Source organism: Pempheris klunzingeri, chromosome 20 (genome assembly GCF_042242105.1).
Source record: "Pempheris klunzingeri isolate RE-2024b chromosome 20, fPemKlu1.hap1, whole genome shotgun sequence".
Taxonomy (NCBI): Eukaryota; Metazoa; Chordata; class Actinopteri; order Acropomatiformes; family Pempheridae; genus Pempheris; species Pempheris klunzingeri.
The window spans coordinates 1,985,158-2,007,665 of NC_092031.1; the positions used below are offsets into that span (position 1 = coordinate 1,985,158).

General features: G+C 42.8%; 2 protein-coding genes and 2 pseudogenes across 2 annotated transcripts; all 4 read left to right on the forward strand.

Moving 5' to 3' along the window:
• The first annotated feature begins 236 nt into the window (after positions 1-236).
• Positions 237-4,714, forward strand: LOC139219379 (zinc finger protein 83-like). The gene is made up of 2 exons (XM_070851203.1): positions 237-507; positions 2,957-4,714. Exons 1-2 carry the CDS (start codon positions 321-323, stop codon positions 4,675-4,677), a joined length of 1,908 nt encoding a protein of 635 aa, XP_070707304.1. The 5' UTR covers positions 237-320; the 3' UTR covers positions 4,678-4,714.
• Positions 4,715-6,683: 1,969 nt separating this feature from the next.
• On the forward strand, positions 6,684-10,088 carry LOC139220141 (gastrula zinc finger protein XlCGF57.1-like; annotated as a pseudogene).
• Positions 10,089-11,178: 1,090 nt separating this feature from the next.
• Positions 11,179-15,021, forward strand: LOC139219386 (zinc finger protein OZF-like). Its single transcript, XM_070851211.1, has 2 exons — positions 11,179-11,409; positions 13,769-15,021. The coding sequence occupies exons 1-2, from the start codon at positions 11,223-11,225 to the stop codon at positions 15,010-15,012; spliced, it is 1,431 nt and encodes a 476-aa protein (XP_070707312.1). The 5' UTR covers positions 11,179-11,222; the 3' UTR covers positions 15,013-15,021.
• A 1,745-nt stretch (positions 15,022-16,766) lies between these two features.
• LOC139220142 (B-cell lymphoma 6 protein homolog) lies at positions 16,767-19,076 on the forward strand (annotated as a pseudogene).
• Positions 19,077-22,508: the final 3,432 nt, after the last annotated feature.

The following is a 22,508-nucleotide window of genomic DNA, read 5'->3' on the forward strand; positions in this document are numbered from 1 at the left end:
ACAGTTTTATTCTGTGCACCTCACTCCGTCTGAATACCTGGACGACGAGGAAGAAACTGGTGGAGAATCTGCACAGTAAAATATCAATGACTGTCAAACAGTAGAGAGCAGCAACACACTCTTATAGTGTCTACACTCTTTCACCCGAAGAAGAAGAAGAAGAAGAGATCACGTGGTTTCCTGTTAAATGCGTCTATCACGTGGTTTGTACTTCCTGGTTTCTTGACCAGGCCGCTTTTCACTGTTTTCACTGCTGCTGCTTCAGTAACGTTTAAACGGAGTTTTAAGTAGAAAAAGCTTCTGTCTGTGTGTTTAGCGACATGTCGAAGCTCCAAAGGCTGAGAGCTTTGCTGAAACAGCGACTGGATGCGGAAGATGAGATATTTGAGCTGTTTGAAAGAACAATAGCAGATTTCGAGGAGGAACTGACTCGTTTAAAAGAAAACGAGCGACGATACAAACTACTGGATGCGGTTTTCAACCCTAAAGTCCATTTACACAGTTTAGGTTTGTACATGTTCATCTTCTCTCTTGCTCCTCTTATTAATCGCCACAGTGCTGCTGAAGTTAGCTTAGCTTGCTAACTAATAGGAGGCAGAGTTGCAGCCTCACCGAGGCTCATGTTCACTTTAGTTACTAATATAAATCACGGTGTGATGTTCTCAGCTGGTTTAACTGTGTAAAAGTAAAGTCTAACCTCTTACCTTTTCTAACTGAGGATCGTTTTAGCCATTTATTTCAGCTTTGTCTTTACTAGAATGAGCAAACGGAGGTGAGAGAGTTTTGGAGAGGGAGCTCTGGTTTTATTGACCTGAGGTTGTAGGTCATGTTTCACACATGAACCAATGGTGGCTGTAAAACTGAGTCCAGGAGTAATTTCACACACACGTGTGAAGCTAAAGGACTCTGGGAAGCTGAGTTCAGAGAGGGAGCCCTTTGTTCAAAAGACAGAGAAACATCAGTCCTCACCGTTTGGTGGAGCCACACAGCAGCAACACATTATGTCAAGTTTGAATCAAATGTGTAAGGACCCTTATTTGACCGCTTTTGTATGTTTTAGTTCACATATATTCAGTTTTTGTCACCATTATGTTTGAAAAAGTTGGGGTTAGATTACTGCCAGTTGTTGGACCACTGCCATGAGTTCATGTGGGCAAGCTGCTCGGACAGTGGAGGGGTGAAGATAATTGTATTACTGTAGCATGGTTTTCTAATTCAGTCTTTTTTACTGACCTTCACAAGGTCCTTTTTGACTTTTTGAACTATTTGAAGTACTTTTAACTCAGGTGTTGTCAAAGACCTGACGAAGAGATTTTTACCCCACAATAATAACATGTATCATCAACTCCGAATTATGAGGTTAAGGCTCCTCGATCTCCATTTTGGAGTGTACACCAAAAAGTAGTTCAAGTATAGTGCAAATGTGCAGTTTGGGACTATTGCACAGTGGTTCCTGAGTCTCTGAGACCAGGGAGAGTTCATCAGGGTGACGGCCTGGAGGAAGAAACTGTCTCTGTGTCTGGTGGTTTAACAGACAGGAGGAGTTTAAAGAGTTTCTGTGCAGGGTGTGAGGGGTCTGCAGAGATGTTACCTGCCCTCCTCCTGACCCTGGACAGGTACACGTCCTGGATGGAGGGCAGATCGGCCCCAATTATCCTCTCTGCAGACCTGATTGTCCTTTGCAGCCTGTGCCCGTCCTGTTTGGTGGCCGATCCGAACCAGACCGTGATAGAAGTGCAGAGAACAGACTGGATGATGGCGGAGTAGAAGGTGATCAGCAGCTCCTGTGGCAGGTTAAACTTCCTGAGCTGTAGCAGGAAGTACAACCTCTGCTGAGCCTTTTCACGGACAGAGTCTCTGTGGGGAGTCCACTTCAGGTCCAGAGAAACTGTGGACAGTTGTGTTTATACTGTAAACATCAATACATCTTAATGTTGCAAAATCCTAATTGGTGCATGGAAATGCAGGATATCACTCTTTTCAAACTCAGCCCTGCACACTTCAAAAAATGTGAGAAGAGCTCAGAAAACAACTTTACTCATCTTAACTGACAGAAATTTGTAACCTAACAACAGCAGCAGCAGTTACTGACTGTTCAATCGATACCAAACTGTTTTTGACACAGTGTTTACTGTCAAGTAAGTAAAATAAATGATGAAATGTTTCTAGAGAGAGAGCTCTTCTGCAGGACACTGGTGTAGATTGGATGAAAGAAGGTTAAGGCACTGCTCACATGACGGTACGAGGTTGGGGTGGTTAGACGGGTCAACAAAACATTTGATGTTGACACAGGAGACCAGTGTTTGTTTCTCCTCTATGGACAGTCACCGTAGGTCTTTAACAGTGACCTTGGTCATTCCCTAACTTTAGCCAAGTGGTTATTATTGTTACCATGATGACGAAGGTCCCTAACTTTTCCCAAACAATTATTTTAACCCAAACCAGGATCTTTTATCTAAAACTAACTGGGTCATTAGGTTCTAAAGTCTGACCTAAGCAGAACCATAACCATATCAAATTAGAGAAACAGTCTTGCTTTGAAGATTTGTAACATTTTTTGAAGTTGCTGGCAAATGTATGTTGTCTGGTGCAGTTATTCTGCAGTGTCTCTGCAGTCAATCTTTTAACTTGGCAGACAATATTGAAGCAAATTGCAGTCAAACACTAACAAAGACTTCCTCTGTTGCTATTGATGTTTCTCCATTACAATAGTTACACACATCGTTGTCCTCTATCCTAATATCTGCTAAGGGAACTCCATCTTTCACATTATTGATTTGTTGTTGTTCATTTTCAGATTTTGCTATTAGTATGTTAGAAAATGACTGCCAATGCTGAGGATCACCGGGACTCATCGATGTTCTCACTAGCATGAAGTTAACAGAGATATCAGTGTGAATATAAAGCCAACCTTATCCATAATGGCTGTGTGTGTGTGTTTCAGTGTTCCTTGCAGCTGTCCAGCAGCTGTTGGTGATTAAAGAAGAGGATCCCCCTCAGTGGAGCCCAAACCTGGAGCAGAAGCACCCAGAGCCCCTCCACATAAAAGAGGAACAGGATGAAGTCTGGACCAGTCAGGAGGGAGAACAGCTTAATAGACTGGAGGAGCCTGATATCACCAGGTTTCCATCCACTGCAGTTCCTGTGAAGAGTGAAGATGAAGAGAAACCTCAGTCTTCACAGCTTCATCAAAGCCAAACTGAGGACAACAGAGAGGCAGAGCCTCCAGTTAGCAGCTCAGCTACACAGATAAAAACAGAAAGTGATGGAGAGGACTGTGGAGGATCAGAACCAGCCAGGAACCAAGATCCAGATGGTCACTCACAACTAAGTACTGATGAAAAGGCTTCAGAGATTGAAGTCAAGAATGAAGACAGACAAGAATCTTTGGCAGATTCTGGGCCTGAAAGTGGTGACAGTGAAAGTGGTTTGAAGGAGGCCGGGGAGTCTGAGTCAGATGTAAATAGTTGCGAAGGTTCAAAGACAGTTCACACAGAAGAGAAACAGTTTGGTTGTGATGTTTGTGGGAGACAATTTGCAGAGCAGGGAAACCTAAGGGTACACATGAGAATCCACACAGGAGATAAACAGTTTGGTTGTGATGTTTGTGGGAGACAATTTGCAGAGCAGGGAACCCTAAGGAGACACATGAGAATCCACACAGAAGAGAAACCATTTACCTGTGATGTTTGTGGGAAAGGAGTTGCATCACAGAGAAACCTAAAGAGACACATGGTAAGCCACACAAGAGAGAAACCATTTAGTTGTGATGTTTGTGGGAAACTATTTGGACATAAGGGAAATTTGAGGGAACATATGGGAGTTCACATTGGAGAGGAACCATTTAGTTGTGATGTTTGTGGGAAAAAATTCAAACAGAAAAAAAATCTGAGGGCACATATGGGTGTTCACAGTGGAGAGGAACCATTTAGTTGTGATGTTTGTGGGAAACGATTTAAATGGCAGGCATCCCGACGTGTTCACCAGAGAAACCACACAGGAGAGAAACAGTTTGTTTGCAGCTGTTGTGGGAAACAATTTGCATGGCAGGCAACCCTAAAGAGACACATGGTAATCCACACAGGAGAGAAACCATTTACCTGTGATGTTTGTGGGAAAGGATTTGCATCACAGAAAAACCTAAAGACACACATGGTAAGCCACACAGGAGAGAAACCATTTACCTGTGATGTTTGTGGGAAAGGACTTGCATCACAGAGAAACCTAAAGAGTCACATGGTAAGCCACACAGGAGAGAAACCATTTAGTTGTGATGTTTGTGGGAAACTATTTGGACATAAGGGAAATTTGAAGGAACATATGGGAGTTCACATTGGAGAGAAACAGTTTGGTTGTGATGTTTGTGGGAAAAAATTCAAACAGAAAAAAAATCTGAGGGCACATATGGGTGTTCACAGTGGAGAGGAACCATTTAGTTGTGATGTTTGTGGGAAACGATTTAAATGGCAGGCATCCCGACATGTTCACCAGAGAATCCACACAGGAGAGAAACAGTTTGTTTGCAGCTGTTGTGGGAAACAATTTGCATGGCAGGTAACCCTAAAGAGACACATGGTAATCCACACAGGAGAGAAACTCTTTGGTTGCGGTGTTTGTGGGAAAAGATTTACACAACAGGGAACCTTAAATAACCACATGAAAGTCCACACAATATAGAAACTGTTCAGTTGCAGGATTTGTTGTGAAACATAACTTGTATAAAGTGCTTGGTATGAACTATTGCTTTTTTTTAAAATTATATATTGGCCCATCTTCTATATTTCCTGTATCTCTTCTCCCCTTAATTTTGAAATAGGAACAATGACAATAAATGCAACCTGGATGATATCTTCATCCTGGTAGGAGCAGACACCCTCTCTACATTTAGAGCAGACTAAAAACCTTCCTTTTTGATAAAGCCTATAGTTCAGGGCTGGACCAGGCCTTGGACCAGATCCTAGTTATGCTGCTATAGGCTCAGACTGCTGGGGGACTCCTATGATTCACTGGGCTCCTCTCTATTCTCTGTCCTCCTCTTCCTCTCCATCATTATGTCTCATGTCTACCATTATCTTGCCATCTTCCCCGGAGCCTTTCTGTGCTTTTCTCATCTCTCAGGTTCCTGTGGATCCTGGTCCTGGACCTGCTGCTGTGGTTCTCTGCTTCATGAATCACTGCTGCAGATTGCCGTCCACTCGTCATGTTTTTTTTAATATTACCATACTTCTAATTTATTAGTTACACTCCTATTGTTAGTACTACAGTCACTGTTAGTGCGTTGGTTGCTGAGGTTTCTTCCCATTAAAGGGGAGTTCTTCCTGCCACTGTTGCTCAGTATAATATTTGATGCTTGCTCATGTGGGGATTCTTGAATCTTTAATTTTGAATTCCTGAATCGTTGGGTCTCTTTCTAATTAAAGAGTTTGGTCTCGACCTGCTCTTTATGTAAAGCGTCTTGAGATAATGCTGTTTTCAGAATCAGAATCAGGTTTATTGTCATTATACGACAAAGTACAATGAAATTCCATCTGACCTCTCCCATATGACATTTACAAACAAGACAATAAATAGAGATGAAGATATAAAAATAGGAAAAAGAAATATATATATACACAATTATCAAAAATAACTAACAGTATATACAAAATATACAGAGCAGTGCAATTTCAGCATGAGAAAGTGAATGCAGTGTTTGTGCAAAGATAGTGCAGTGTGTTAAGCTCGCCTCTGTGCTTAGAGGCAGCTGAAGTCGTCCTGGTTAGGAGTTCTTGGAAACGGAGGAGGGGTGTGATGGAGGCCACAGCTCTGGGGTAGAAGCTGTTCCTCAGCCTGTTTGTGGTGGATTTCAAAGTTCTGAACCGCTTCCCAGACGGAAGTGGTTCAAACAAGGGGTTTCCAGGGTGTGTGGTGTCCAGTGTGATGCTCCTGGCCTTCTTCCTCAGTCTGCTGGCGTATAGTGTGTCGAGGTGAGGGAGCTCCAGCCCAATGGTCCTCTGAGCTGCCTTCACCACTCTATGCAGGGCTTCACCCTCTCCGCCGCCGCGCAGCTCACAAACCTCACGGTGATGCAGTTTATAAGGATGCACATACACATATATACATATACATAACATTCACGGTTAGTCTGTTCCTTTTATTCCCAGTGGAGAATGCAATTTGTTAAGATTAATTATTAAAATGATTATTGTAAGGTTGAGCATCTGACTGCACTCCACATGAAGTAGTACATCAGTGCCCCCTGCCCCCATACCTGCTCTCACTCCTTTCACATCAGAGGGTCCGTCACTTTAAGTGTCTAACCAAACCAATTAGCCACCAAAGGAGGAAGTTGTTCAAAGACCTGGAAGCAGCTGGAGAAACAGTTTTATTCTGTGCACCTCACTCCGCCTGAATACCTGGACGACGAGGAAGAAACTGGTGGAGAATCTGCACAGTAAATATCAATGACTGTCAAACAGTAGAGAGCAGCAACACACTCTTATAGTGTCTACACTCTTTCACCCGAAGAAGAAGAAGAAGAGGTCACGTGGTTTCCTGTTAAATGCGGAAATGCGTCATATCACGTGGTTTGTACTTCCTGGTTTCTTGACCAGGCCGCTTTTCATTGTTTTCACTGCTGCTGCTTCAGTAACGTTTAAACGGAGTTTTAAGTAGAAAAAGCTTCTGTCTGTGTGTTTAGCGATATGTCGAAGCTCCAAAGGCTGAGAGCTTTGCTGAAACAGCGACTGGATGCGGAAGATGAGATATTTGAGCTGTTTGAAAGAACAATAGCAGATTTCGAGGAGGAACTGACTCGTTTAAAAGAAAACGAGCGACGATACAAACTACTGGATGCGGTTTTCAACCCTAAAGTCCATTTACACAGTTTAGGTTTGTACATGTTCATCTGCTCTCTTGCTCCTCTTATTAATCGCCACAGTGCTGCTGAAGTTAGCTTAGCTTGCTAACTAATAGGAGGCAGAGTTGCAGCCTCACCGAGGCTCATGTTCACTTTAGTTACTAATATAAATCACGGTGTGATGTTCTCAGCTGGTTTAACTGTGTAAAAGTAAAAAGGGTCTGGTGGTTTACCAGACGGGAGGAGTTTAAAGAGTTTCTGTGCAGGGTGTGAGGAGTCTGCAGAGATGTTACCTGCCCTCCTCCTGACCCTGGACAGGTACACGTCCTGGATGGAGGGCAGATCGGCCCCAATTATCCTCTCTGCAGACCTGATTGTCCTTTGCAGTCTGTGCCCGTCCTGTTTGGAGGCCGATCCGAACCAGACCGTGATAGAAGTGCAGAGAACAGACTGGATGATGGCGGAGTAGAAGGTGATCAGCAGCTGCTGTGGCAGGTTAAACTTCCTGAGCTGTAGCAGGAAGTACAACCTCTGCTGAGCCTTTTCACAGACAGAGTCTATGTGGGGAGTCCACTTCAGGTCCAGAGAAACTGTGGACTCTTGTGTTTATACTGCAAACATCAATACATCTTAATGTTGCCAAATCCTAATTGGTGCATGGAAATGCAGGATATCACTCTTTTCAAACTCAGCCCTGCACACTTCAAAAAATGTTAGAAGAGCTCAGAGAAATTACAGAAAATCATCTCAGAAAACAACATTACTCATCTTAACTGACAGAAATTTGTAACCTAACAACAGCAACAGCATCAGTTACTGAGTGTTTGATCGAGACCAAACTGTTTTTGACACAGTGTTTACTGTCAAGTAAGTAAAATAAATGATGAAATGTTTCTAGAGAGAGAGCTCTTCTGCAGGACACTGGTGTAGATTGGATGAAAGAAGGTTAAGGCACTGCTCACGTGACGGTACGAGGTTGGGGTGGTTAGACGGGTCAACAAAACATTTGATGTTGACACAGGAGACCAGTGTTTGTTTCTCCTCTATGGACAGTCACTGTAGGTCTTTAACAGTGACCTTGGTCATTCCCTAACTTTAGCCAAGTGGTTATTATTGTTACCATGATGACGAAGGTCCCTAACTTTACCCAAACAATTATTTTAACCCAAACCAGGATCTTTTATCTAAAACTAACTGGGTCATTAGGTTCTAAAGCCTGACCTAAGCAGAACCATAACCATATCAAATTAGAGAAACAGTTTTGCTTTGAAGATTTTTTGAAGTTGCTGGCAAATGTATGTTGTCTGGTGCAGTTATTCTGCAGTGTCTCTGCAGTCAATCTTTTAACTTGGCAGACAATATTGAAGCAAATTGCAGTCAAACACTAACAAAGACTTCCTCTGTTGCTATTGATGTTTCTCCATTACAATAGTTACACACATCGTTGTCCTCTATCCTAATATCTGCTAAGGGAACTCCATCTTTCACATTATTGATTTATTGTTGTTCATTTTCAAATTTTGCAACTGCCAATGCTGAGGATCACCGGGACTCATCGATGTTCTCACTAGCATGAAGTTAGCAGAAATATCAGTGTGAATATAAAGTCAACCTTATCCATAATGGCTGTGTGTGTGTTTCAGTGTTCCTTGCAAATGTCCAGCAGCTGTTGGTGATTAAAGAAGAGGATCCCCCTCAGTGGAGCCCAAACCTGGAGCAGAAGCACCCAGAGCCCCTCCACATGAAAGAGGAACAGGATGAAGTCTGGACCAGTCAGGAGGGAGAACAGCTTAATAGACTGGAGGAGCCTGATATCACCAGGTTTCCATCCACTGCAGTTCCTGTGAAGAGTGAAGATGAAGAGAAACCTCAGTCTTCACAGCTTCATCAAAGCCAAACTGAGGACAACAGAGAGGCAGAGCCTCCAGTTAGCAGCTCAGCTACACAGATAAAAACAGAAAGTGGTGGAGAGGACTGTGGAGGATCAGAACCAGCCAGGAACCAAGATCCAGATGGTCACTCACAACTAAGTACTGATGAAAAGACTTCAGAGATTGAAGTCAAGAATGAAGACAGACAAGAATCTTTGGCAGATTCTGGTCCTGAAAGTGAAGACAGTGACAGTGACAGTGGTTGGATGGAGGCCAGGGAGTCTGGGTCAGATGGAAATACTTGGGAAGGTTCACAGACAGTTCACACAGAAGAGAAACAGTTTGGTTGTGATGTTTGTGGGAAAATATTCAATCATAAGGGAAATATGAAGGCACATATGGGACTTCACACGGGAGAGAAACAGGTTGGTTGTGATGTGTGTGGGAAAATATTAAAACATAAGAGAAATCTGAAGGCACATATGGGACTTCACATAGAAGAGAAACAGTTTAGTTGTGATTTTTGTGGGAAACAATTTGCATTGCCAGGAACCCTAAGGAGACACATGAGAATCCACACAGAAGAGAAGCTGTTTGGTTGTAATGTTTGCGGGAAAATATTCAAACGTAAGGGAAATCTTAAGGATCATATGGGACTTCACACAGGAGAGAAACAGGTTGGTTGTGATGTTTGTGGGAAAATATTCAAACATAAGAAAAATCTGAAGAGACATATGGGTCTTCACATGGAAGAGAAACAATTTGGTTGTGATGTTTGTGGGAAACAATTTGCATTGTTGGTAAGCCTGAGGACACACTTGAGAATCCACACAGAAGAGAAACGGTTTGCTTGCAGTGATTGTGGGAAACGATTTGCATTGCAGGAAAACCTAAAGAGACACATGATAATCCACACAGGAGAGAAACCATTTAGTTGTGATGTTTGTGGGAAACAATTTAGACATAAGGGAAATTTGAAGGAACATATGGGACTTCACACAGGAGAGAAACAGTTTAGTTGTGATGTTTGTGGGAAAAAATTCAAACATAAGAAAAATCTGAAGGCACATATGGGTCTTCACACTGGAGAGGAACCATTTAGTTGTGATTTTTGTGGGAAACGATTTAAATGGCAGGGATCCCTACGTCTTCACCACAGAATCCACACAGGAGAGAAACAGTTTGCTTGCAGCTATTGTGGGAAACGATTTGCATTGCAGGAAACCCTAAAGAGACACGTGAGAATCCACACAGGAGAGAAACTCTTTGGTTGTGGTGTTTGTGGGAAAAGATTTACACAACAGGTAACCTTAAAGAAACACATGAAAGTCCACACAGGATAGAAACTGTTCAGTTGCAGGAATTGTTGTGAAACATAACTTGTATAAAGTGCTTGGTATGAACTACAGCATTTTTTAGAATTGTATTATTGGCTCATCTGTGATTTCTGTATCTCTTCTCACCTTCATTTTGAAATATGAAAAATATCAATAAATGCAACTTGGATGATATCTTCATCCTGGTTGTAGGATATCCACAAGTAGCTATGATGTTTTTCTTCTTCCTCTCCCTGTCAATTGTCCATGATTTGAATGTGAGAATTGTTTAAGGCCTACTGGTGGTTCCCAAAGTCTTCAAAAGTAGTGCAGGAGGCAGAGCTTTCAGCTATCAGGCTCCTCTCCTGTGGAATCTCCTTCCAGTTCAGGTTTGGGGGGCAGACACCTTCTCTACATTTAAGAGCAGACTAAAAACTCTCTCCTCCTCTTCCTCTCCATCATTATGTCTCATGTCTGCCATTATCTTGCTATCTTCCCCGGAGCCTTTCTGTGCTTTTCTCATCTCTCAGGTTCCTGTGGATCCTGATCCTAGTCCTGATGCTGTGGTTCTCTGCTTCATGAATCTGAATGAATATATAAACATAAACATTCAGGCATAAAAAAACACCCCCACACATCAAAAAACACAGCACAACAGGTAAAACGAATAAAACACATAAAATAGACTAAAAACACAGTGCAGTCTATCTTGTGTCACTTTCCGTCACTTTAAGTGTCTAACCAAACCAATTAGCCACCAAAGGAGGAAGTTGTTCAAAGAACTGGAAGCAGCTGGAGAAACAGATTTGAGCAAAGCTGATTGGAACCACATGTTCACGGAAACTGTCAAATTATCGTACTTTTGGCCTTTTCTGGATTATTGATCGTACAGAGGGCAAAATTATGGTAGAAATACGATAATCATCGAACACCTGGCAACACTGATCTGCACAGTAAAATATCAATCACTGTCAAACAGTAGAGAGCAGCAACACACTCTTATAGTGTCTACACTCATTTACCCGAAGAAGAAGAGGTCACGTGGTTTCCTGCTAAATGCGGAAATGCCTGTTATCACGTGATTTGTACTTCCTGTTTCTTAACCATGCGGCTTTTCATTGTTTTCACTGCTGCTGCTTCAGTAACGTTTAAACGGAGTTTTAAGTAGAAAAAGCTTCTGTCTGTGTGTTTAGCGACATGTCGAAGCTCCAAAGGCTGAGAGCTTTGCTGAAACAGCGACTGGATGCGGAAGATGAGATATTTGAGCTGTTTGAAAGAACAATAGCAGATTTCGAGGAGGAACTGACTCGTTTAAAAGAAAACGAGCGACGATACAAACTACTGGATGCGGTTTTCAACCCTAAAGTCCATTTACACAGTTTAGGTTTGTACATGTTCATCTGCTCTCTTGCTCCTCTTATTAATCGCCACAGTGCTGCTGAAGTTAGCTTAGCTTGCTAACTAATAGGAGGCAGAGTTGCAGCCTCACCGAGGCTCATGTTCACTTTAGTTACTAATATAAATCACGGTGTGATGTTCTCAGCTGGTTTAACTGTGTAAAAGTAAAGTCTAACCTCTTACCTTTTCTAACTGAGTATCGTTTTAGCCATTTATGTTTGAAAAAGTTGGGGTTAGATTACTGCCAGTTGTTGGACCACTGCCACGAGTTCATGTGGGCAAGCTGCTCGGACAGTGGAGGGGTGAAGATAATTGTAGTAAATTACTGTAGCATGGTTTTCTAATTCAGTCTTTTTTACTGACCTTTACAAGGTCCTTTTTGACTCTTTGAACTGTTTGAAGTACTTTTAACTCAGGTGTTGTTGAAGACCTGACGAAGAGATTTTCCCCCCACAATAATAACATGTATCAAAAACTCCAAATTATGTGGTTAAGGCTCCTCAATCTCCATTTTGGAATAGTAATAATAATACATTTTTATTCATAGGTGCCTTTCAAAGCACTCAAGGACACTGTACAACACACAGACAAAAACAAACAGTGAAAAAACAAGTTAAAAGTTAAGTTAAGTTGGTGGAAAGGTAGAGCTGGGTGTCGTCTGCATAGCAATGAAAGTGAATGTTATATTTAGGGAAAATGTGGCCACGGGGGAGGAGATAGATGATGAAGAGTATAGGACCAAGGACACAACCCTGGGGAACACCGGAGGAGATGGGAGATAGCTGGGATGAAATTGTTTTTAACTGAATGAACTGGGAATGGCTAGAGATATAATATGAACCAGTCAAGTGGGGTGCCAGATAAGCCAATGGAAGCCAGTCTATGGAGAAGGATGGAATGGGAGATGGTATCAAAAGCTGCAGTCAGGTCGAGGAGGATGAGGATGGATAAGAGTCCGGAATCTGCTGTCATTAAAAGGTCATTGGTGATCTTGAGAAGGGCTGTTTCTGTGCTGTGATGGGGACGGAAGCCTGACTGGAACTGTTCATAGAGGTTATTATTGGAAAGGTGAGAGTGGACTTGAGATGCAACTGTTTTTTCCAGGATTTTGGAGAGGAATGGCAGATTGGAGATAGGATGAAGGTTATTGAAATTGTTGGGGCCTGAACCAGGTTTCTTCAGAATCGGTGTTACTGCAGCAGATTTGAGAGGTGATGGGACTGAACCAGAGGTGAGGGAGGAGTGGATGATGGTGGTGATGAGAGGTGTCGGGAAGGGGTCAAGTTGACAGGTGGATGATTTAGATTTTCTGATGAGTTCAGTTATTGCAGCAGCAGAAGGAAAGTGGAAACTTGAGTGTCTGGGAGGAGGGAGTTTGGGGAACAGGAGGGAGAGAATTGTAGGGGATGTGAGAGGCCAACAGAGTAGAAGTGTGGTGGAAAATAGTCCGGAGGGTGGAGGGAGTTGTTGATAAATGAAGGTTCTAAAGCCGAGTGTTGCCATCACCAGCACTGATCAGACCTGCGTAATATTGTGATTTGGCTGTGTTAATTGAGTCCTTGTAGTGGGGGATGTGGAGTCCTGACCTAAGCAGAACTATAACCATATCAAAGTAGAGAAACAGTTTTGCTTTGAAGATTTGTACCATTTTTTGAAGTTGCTGGCAAATGTATGTTGTCTGGTGCAGTTATTCTGCAGTGTCTCTGCAGTCAATCTTTTAACTTGGCAGACAATACTGAAGCAAATTGCAGTCAAACACTAACAAAGACTTCCTCTGTTGCTATTGATGTTTCTCCATTACAATAGTTACACACATTGTTGTCCTCTATCCTAATATCTGCTAAGGGAACTCCACCTTTCACATTATTGATTTGTTGTTGTTCATTTTCAAATTTTGCTATTAGTATGTTAGAAAATGTGGTTAGCACTGTTGCCTCACAGCAAGAAGGTCCCGGGTTCGAATCCTGGTTTGAACCTGGGGTCTTTCTGTGTGGAGTTTGCATGTTCTCTCCGGGTACTCAGGCTTCCTCCCACAATCCAGAGACATGCACATTAGGGAAACTGGTAACTCTAAATTGCCCATAGGTGTGAGAGTGAGTGTTTGTATGTGGCCCTGCGATTGGCTGCCGACCAGTACCCCGCCTCTTGCCCAAAGTCAGCTGGGATTGGCTCCAGCTCCCCCGCGACCCTCATGGATAAGCAATATAGAAAATGAGATGAGAAAATGACTGCCAATGCTGAGGATCACCAGGACTCATCGATGTTCTCACTAGCATGAAGTTACCAGAGATATCAGTGTGAATATAAAGTCAACCTTATCCATAATGGCTGTGTGTGTGTTTCAGTGTTCCCTGCAGCTGTCCAGCAGCTGTTGGTGATTAAAGAAGAGGATCCCCCTCAGTGGAGCCCAAACCTGGAGCAGAAGCACCCAGAGCCCCTCCACATAAAAGAGGAACAGGATGAAGTCTGGACCAGTCAGGAGGGAGAACAGCTTAATAGGCTGGAGGAGCCTGATATCACCAGGTTTCCATCCACTGCAGTTCCTGTGAAGAGTGAAGATGAAGAGAAACCTCAGTCTTCACAGCTTCATCAAAGCCAAACTGAGGACAACAGAGAGGCAGAGCCTCCAGTTAGCAGCTCAGCTACACAGACAAAAACAGAAAGTGATGGAGAGGACTGTGGAGGATCAGAACCAGCCAGGAACCAAGATCCAGATGGTCACTCACAACTAAGTACTGATGAAAAGGCTTCAGAGATTGAAGTCAAGAATGAAGACAGACAAGAATCTTTGTCAGATTCTGGTCCTGAAAGTAAAGACAGTGAAAGTGAAGACAGTGACAGTGGTTGGATGGAGGCCAGGGCGCCTGAGTCAAATGTAAACACTTGGGAAGGTTCACAGACAGTTCACACAGAAGAGAAACAGTTTAGTTGTGATGTTTGTGGGAAAAGATTAAAAGCTAAGAAATATCTGAAGAGACATATGACAGTTCACACACAAGAGAAACTGGTTGGTTGTGATGTTTGTGGGAAAACATTCAAACATAAGAACAATCTGAAGGTACATATGGCAGTTCACAGTGGAGATAAACAGTTTGGTTGTGATGTTTGTGGGAAACGATTTGCGTTGCCGGCAAGCCTAAGGAGACACATGAGAATCCATACTGAAGAGAAACGGTTTGGTTGTGATGTTTGTGGGAAACGATTTACTCGGCAGGGACACGTAAGGACACACATGAGAATCCACACGGGAGAGAAACCATTTGGTTGTGATGTTTGTGGGAAACGATTTAAATGGAAGGGAACCATAAGAAGACACATGATGAGCCACACTGGAGAGAAACTGTTTGGTTGTGATGTTTGTGGGAAACAATTTACATGGCAGAGAACCATAAGGACACACATGAGAATTCACACAGGAGAGAAACTGTTTGGTTGCGGTGATTGTGGGAAAAGATTTACACAGCATGGAAACCTAAGGACACACATGAGAATCCACACAGGAGAGAAACCATTTGGTTGCGATGTTTGTGGGAAACTATTTAGACAGCAGGGAACCTTAAGTAAACACATGAAAGTCCACACAGGATAGAAACTGTTCAGTTGCAGGATTTGTTGTGAAACATAACTTGTATAAAGTGCTTGGTATGAACTATTGCTTTTTAAAAAAAAAAATTATTATTGGCCCATCTTCTATATTTTCTGTATTTCTTCTCCCCTTAATTTTGAAATAGGAAAAATGACAATAAATGCAACCTGGATGATATCTTCATCCTGGTTGTTGGATTTCTAAAAGTACCTATGATGTTTCTTCTTCCTCTCCCTGTCAATTGTCCATGATTTGAATGTGAGAATTGTTTAAGGCCTACTGGTGGTTCCCAAAGTCTTCAAAAGTAGTGCAGGAGGCAGAGCTTTCAGCTATCAGGCTCCTCTCCTGTGGAATCTCCTTCCAGTTTGGGTCGGGGAGCAGACACCCTCTCTACATTTAAGAGCAGACTAAAAACCCTCCTTTTTGATAAAGCCTATAGTTATGGGCTTGATCAGGCTGCTGGGGGACTCCTATGATGCACTGGGCTCCTCTCTATTCTCTCTCCTCCTCATCCTCTCCATCATTATGTCTCATGTCTGCCATTGTCTTGCTATCTTCCCCGGAGCCTTTCTGTGGTTTTCTCATCTCTCAGGTTCCTGTGGATCTGCGGATCGTCGTCCACTCGTCATATTTTTTTAATATTACCATACTGCTAATTTATTAATTCTACTCCTATTGTTAGTACTATAGTCCCTGTTGGTACGTTGGTTGCTGTTTATGTTCTCTCTCTCTCTCTCTCTCTCTCTCTCTCTCTCTCTCTCTCTCTCTGTGTCTCTCTGTGTCCATCACGGACCCTGACAGAAGCCGCCCACACTGAGCCTGGGTCTGTTCGAGGTTTCTTCCCATTAAAGGAGAGTTCTTCCTGCCACTGTTGCTCAGTATAATATCTGATGCTTGCCCATGTGGGAATTCTTGAATCCTTAATTTTGAATTCCTGAATCGTTTGGTCTCGACCTGCTCTTTATGTAAAGCATCTTGAGATAACGCTGTTATGAATTGGTACTATATAAATAAAGATTGATTGTTTAACACTCAAGATGGTGGCTATTTTATGTTTCTCCAAACAAAGCTTTCATTAGATTTTAACATTTTCTGTACAAAAAATTTTATGTGAACATTTCTAGATACCTGCATAATGAACTTACTGTTCTTGTCTATGTGCATATACTGTATATAGGCTGCTCTCATTCACTGTTAGTCTGTTCCCTTTATTCCCAGTGGAGAATGCAATATGTCAAGATTAATTATTAAAATGATTATTGTAAGGTTGAGCATCTGACTGCACTCCACATGAAGTAGTACACCAATGCCCCCTGCCCCCATACCTGCTCTCACTCCTTTCACATCAGAGGATCCGTCACTTTAAGTGTCTAACCAAAGCAATTAGCCACCAAAGGAGGAAGTTGTTCAAAGACCTGGAAGCAGCTGGAGAAACAGTTTTATTCTGTGCACCTCACTCCGCCTGAATACCTGGACGACGAGGAAGAAACTGGTGGAGAATCTGCACAGTAAAATATCAATGACTGTCAAACAGTAGAGAGCAGCAACACACTCTTATAGTGTCTACATTCCTTCACCCTAAGAAGAAGAAGAAGAAGAAGACGTCACGTGGTTTCCTGTTAAATGCGTCATATCACGTGGTTTGTACTTCCTGGTTTCTTGACCATGCGGCTTTTGACTGTTTTCACTGCTGCTGCTTCAGTAACGTTTAAACGGAGTTTTAAGTAGAAAAAGCTTCTGTCTGTGTGTTTAGCGACATGTCGAAGCTCCAAAGGCTGAGAGCTTTGCTGAAACAGCGACTGGATGCGGAAGATGAGATATTTGAGCTGTTTGAAAGAACAATAGCAGATTTCGAGGAGGAACTGACTCGTTTAAAAGAAAACGAGCGACGATACAAACTACTGGATGCGGTTTTCAACCCTAAAGTCCATTTACACAGTTTAGGTTTGTACATGTTCATCTGCTCTCTTGCTCCTCTTATTAATCGCCACAGTGCTGCTGAAGTTAGCTTAGCTTGCTAACTAACAGAAGGCAGAGTTGCAGCCTCACCGAGGCTCATGTTCACTTTAGTTACTAATATAAATCACTGTGTGATGTTCTCAGCTGGTTTAACTGTGTAAAAGTAAAAAGGGTCTGGTGGTTTACCAGACGGGAGGAGTTTTAAGAGTTTCTGTGCAGGGTGTGAGGAGTCTGCAGAGATGTTACCTGCCCTCCTCCTGACCCTGGACAGGTACACGTCCTGGATGGAGGGCAGATCGGCCCCAATTATCCTCTCTGCAGACCTGATTGTCCTTTGCAGTCTGTGCCCGTCCTGTTTGGTGGCCGATCCGAACCAGACCGTGATAGAAGTGCAGAGAACAGACTGGATGATGGCGGAGTAGAAGGTGATCAGCAGCTCCTGTGGCAGGTTAAACTTCCTGAGCTGTAGCAGGAAGTACAACCTCTGCTGAGCCTTTTCACAGACAGAGTCTATGTGGGGAGTCCACTTCAGGTCCAGAGAAACTGTGGACTCTTGTGTTTATACTGCAAACATCAATACATCTTAATGTTGCAAAATCCTAATTGGTGCATGGAAATGCAGGATATCACTCTTTTCAAACTCAGCCCTGCACACTTCAAAAATGTGAGAAGAGCTCAGAGAAATTACAGAAAACATTTGATGTTGACACAGGAGACCAGTGTTTGTTTCTCCTCTATGGACAGTCACTGTAGGTCTTTAACAGTGACCTTGGTTTTGACCTTGGTATTGATTTGTTTTTGTTAATTTTCAGATTTTTCTATTAGTATGTTAGAAAATGACTGCCAATGCTGAGGATCACCAGGACTCATCGATGTTCTCACTAGCATGAAGTAATGTTACCAGAGATATCAGTGTGAATATAAAGTCAACCTTATCCATAATGGCTGTCTGTGTGTGTTTCAGTGTTCCCCACAAATGTCCAGCAGCTGTTGGTGATTAAAGAAGAGGATCCCCCTCAGTGGAGCCCAAACCTGGAGCAGAAGCACCCAGAGCCCCTCCACATAAAAGTGGAACAGGAGGAAGTCTGGATCAGTCAGGAGGGAGAACAGCTTAATAGACTGGAGGAGCCTGATATGACCAGGTTTCTATTCACTGCAGTACTTGTGAAGAGTGAAGATGAAGAGAAACCTCAGTCTTCACAGCTTCATCAAAGCCAAACTGAGGACAACAGAGAGGCAGAGCCTCCAGTTAGCAGCTCAGCTACACAGATAAAAACAGAAAGTGATGGAGAGGACTGTGGAAGATCAGAACCAGCCAGGAACCAAGATCCAGATGGTCACTCACAGCTAAGTACTGATGAAAAGGCTTCAGAGATTGAAGTCAAGAATGAAGACAGACAAGAATCTTTGGCAGATTCTGGACCTGAAAGTGAAGACAGTGAAAGTGAAGACAGTGAAAGTGAAGATAATGAAAGTGAAGACAATGAAAGTGACGACAATGAAAGTGACAGTGACAGTGACAGTGACAGTGACAGTGACAGTGACAGTGATTGGATGGAGGCCAGGGAGTCTGAGTCAGAAGTAAATACTTGGGAAGGTTCACAGACAGTTCACACAGAAGAGAAACCGTTTGGTTGTGATGTTTGTGGGATAAGATTTAATCATAACGGCAATCTGAAGGCACATATGGTACTTCACACTGGAGAGAAACCGTTTGGTTGTGATGTTTGTGGGACAAGATTCAAACATTTGGGAAATATGAAGAATCATATGAGAATCCACACAGGAGAGAAACTGTTTGATTGCGGTGTTTGTGGGAAAAGATATATACAGCACAGAACCCTAAAGAGTCACATGAGAATCCACACAGGATAGAAACTGTTCAGTTGCAGGATTTGTTGTGAAACATAACTTGTGTTGGGATGAACAATTGCATTTTTTAGAATTGTATCATTGGCCCATCTTCTATAATTTCTGTATCTCTTCCCACTTTAATTTTGAAAAATGGAAAAATATCTAGAAATGCAACCTGGATCATATCTTCATCCTGGTTGTAGGATATGCAGAAGTACCTATGATGTTTTTTTTTTCTTCCTCTCCCTGTCAATTGACCATGATTTGAGTGTGAGAATTGTTTAACACTCAATATGGTGGCCATTTTATGTTTCTCCAAACCAAGTTTTCATTAGATTTAACATTTTCTGAACCAAAAATTTTATGTAAACATTTCTAGATACCTGCATAATAAAGTCAATGTGTTCTTGTCAATGTGCACACACACACACACACACACACACACACATATATATATATATAGATATAGATATATATAAAGGCTGCTCTCATTCAGTGTTAGTCTGTTCCTTTTATTCCCAGTGGAGAATGCAATATGGTAAGATTAATTATTAAAATGATTATTGTAAGGTTGAGCATCTGACTCCACTCTGAAGTTGTTCAAAGACCTGGAAGCAGCTGGAGAAACAGTTTTATTCTGTGCACCTCACTCCGCCTGAATACCTGGATGACGAGGAAGAAACTGGTGGAGAATCTGCACAGTAAATATCAATGACTGTCAAACAGTAGAGAGCAGCAACACACTCTTATAGTGTCTTTATAGTGACAGACTGATACACCCTAAATGTAAAAAGGAGCGCTTCCGCAGGTCCTTCATCCCGACTGCAGTCAGACTGTATAATGCTGCTTTATAGTCTGCTGCACCAATCATAATCACAACCACCACCTATGCACTTTATTACTATTATTATTACATAAACTGTGCAATAATTCACATCCCATTCCACCTCACACTGTTGTTGTTCTTTTTTGTAACTATTGTGTATATAATTGTTTCTTTGTGTATACAGGTTTTTCCTCTGTATATATTATATTATTGCTATTTCATTTTCTATTTCTTTTAACTGTGTGCTTTTGTCTGTCCCCTTTGAGCTGCTGTAACAGCAAACTTTCCCCACTGAGGGATCAATAAACGATATCTAATCTACACTCTTTCACCCGAAGAAGAAGAAGAGATCACGTGGTTTCCTGTTAAATGCGGAAATGCCTGTTATCACGTGGTTTGTACTTCCTGGTTTCTGGACCAGGCGGCTTTTCATTGTTTTCACCGCTGCTGCTTCAGTAACGTTTAAACGGAGTTTTAAGTAGAAAAAGCTTCTGTCTGTGTGTTTAGCGACATGTCGAAGCTCCAAAGGCTGAGAGCTTTGCTGAAACAGCGACTGGATGCGGAAGATGAGATATTTGAGCTGTTTGAAAGAACAATAGCAGATTTCGAGGAGGAACTGACTCGTTTAAAAGAAAACGAGCGACGATACAAACTACTGGATGCGGTTTTCAACCCTAAAGTCCATTTACACAGTTTAGGTTTGTACATGTTCATCTTCTCTCTTGCTCCTCTTATTAATCGCCACAGTGCTGCTGAAGTTAGCTTAGCTTGCTAACTAATAGGAGGCAGAGTTGCAGCCTCACCGAGGCTCATGTTCACTTTAGTTACTAATATAAATCACGGTGTGATGTTCTCAGCTGGTTTAACTGTGTAAAAGTAAAGTCTAACCTCTTACCTTTTCTAACTGAGTATCGTTTTAGCCATTTATTTCAGCTTTGTCTTTACTAGAATGAGCAAACGGAGGTGAGAGAGTTTTGGAGAGGGAGCTCTGGTTTTATTGAATTCAGTCTTTTTTACTGACCTTTACAAGATACTTTTTGACTTTTTGAACTATTTGAAGTACTTTTAACTCAGGTGTTGTCGAAGACCTGACGAAGAGATTTTTTCCCCACAATAATAACATGTATCATCAACTCCAAATTATGAGGTTAAGGCTCCTCGATCTCCATTTTGGAGTGTAAACCACCACCTGCTGAATGATTTGTTAAACTCTTTTCTCATTTATATCACGTACAAAACACCAGCTGATATAATAACTTAGCAATTATCTGAATGAGAATCAACTTTAAAAAAGTAAGAAATAAACTACAACAGAATCAGAATCAGGTTTATTGTCATTATACGGAAAAGTACAATGGAATTCCGTCTGACCTCTCCCATATGAAATGTACAAACAATAAATAGAGATATATAAAAATAGGCAAAAGAAAAACACAAATGATCAAAAATAACAGTTTCGATATATACAATATGTACAGAACAGTGCAATGCAGCATGAAAAGTGAGTACAGTGCAAAGATAGTGCAGTGTGTTAAGCTCGCCTCTGTGCTTAGAGGCAGCTGAAGTCGTCCTGGTTAGGAGTTCTTGGAAACGGGGGAGGGGTGTGATGGAGGCCACAGCTCTGGGGTAGAAGCTGTTCCCCAGCCTGTTCGTGGTGGATTTCAAGGTTCTGAACTGCTTCCCAGACGGAAGTGGTTCGAACAGGGAGTTCCCAGGGTGTGTGGTGTCCAGTGTGATGCTCCTGGCCTTCTTCCTCAGTCTGCTGGCGTATAGTGTGTCGAGGTGAGGGAGCTCCAGCCCGATGATCCTCTGAGCTGCCTTCACCACTCTATGCAGGGCTTCACCCTCTCCGCCGCCGCGCAGCTCACAAACCTCACGGTGATGCAGTTTGTGAGGATGCTCTTGATGGTGCTGCGGTAGAAGTTGAGCATAAGCTCCTTGGGGAGTTTGGCCTTTCTCAGCTTTCTAAGGAAGAAGAGTCTTTCCTGAGCCTTCTTCACTAGATTTGAGGTGTTGGTAGTCCAAGACATCTGAGTGGAGACGTTGACATTGGACATTGGAGACGTGGGGGGGGGGGGTCCTCCGTGGAACGGTTTGCTCTGTAAGCAAACTGATGTCTGTCCAGGTCGGGGGGGATGATGGTTTTAATGTGTGAGAGCACCCGCCTCTCGAAGCACTTCATGGCAATAGGTGTCAATGCCATGGGGCGGTAGTCATTCAGGTCTTTGACAGATGACTTTTTAGGCACAGGGATGATGGTGGAGGTCTTCAGACATGTGGAAACAGTAGCAGTTTGCAGTGAGAGGTTGAAGATGTTTGTGAACACCTCAGCAAGCTGCTCTGCATACGTCTTCAGAACCCGGCCTGCCACTCCGTCTGGTCCTGCTGCTTTGCGTGGGTTGACTTTGCGCAGGGTGGCCCTCACCTAGTGTTGTTGTAGTACCAGCGGAGACGCCTCAGCAGGGGGGTCGGTGGGGGGGGGCAGACCTCTCCCTCGGGATGTCAAAACGGGCAAAGAAGTGGTTGAGGACATCAGGCAGTTCAGCGTCTTCGCTGGGCAGCAGACTGCTGGATTTGTAGTCCGTCACTGCCTTGATGCCTTTCCACATGCTACAGGGGTCATTGTTGTTAAACTGCTCCTCGATCCACAGCTTGTAGGCCCACTTCGCATCCCTGATGCCTTTCTGGAGCTTCCCTCTTGCCTCCCTGTAAGCCTGCCTGTCTTCTGACCTGAAGGCTGCATCCCTCTCCTTCAGCAGTGCTCTAAAAGTGGTGTTCATCCAGGGTTTTTGATTGGGGAACACCTTGATTGTCTTCTGTGTTTTAACCGTGTCCGAGCAGAAACGCATGTAGTCCAACA

Coding starts and splice junctions, on each gene's coding strand:
- LOC139219379 (XM_070851203.1), top strand. CDS start 321: ATGTCGAAGCTCCAAAGGCTGAGAGCTTTGCTGAAACAGCGACTGGAT. Junction 508..2,956: donor AGTCCATTTACACAGTTTAG/GTTTGTACATGT, acceptor TGTTCCTTGCAG/CTGTCCAGCAGCTGTTGGTG.
- LOC139219386 (XM_070851211.1), top strand. CDS start 11,223: ATGTCGAAGCTCCAAAGGCTGAGAGCTTTGCTGAAACAGCGACTGGAT. Junction 11,410..13,768: donor AGTCCATTTACACAGTTTAG/GTTTGTACATGT, acceptor TGTGTGTTTCAG/TGTTCCCTGCAGCTGTCCAG.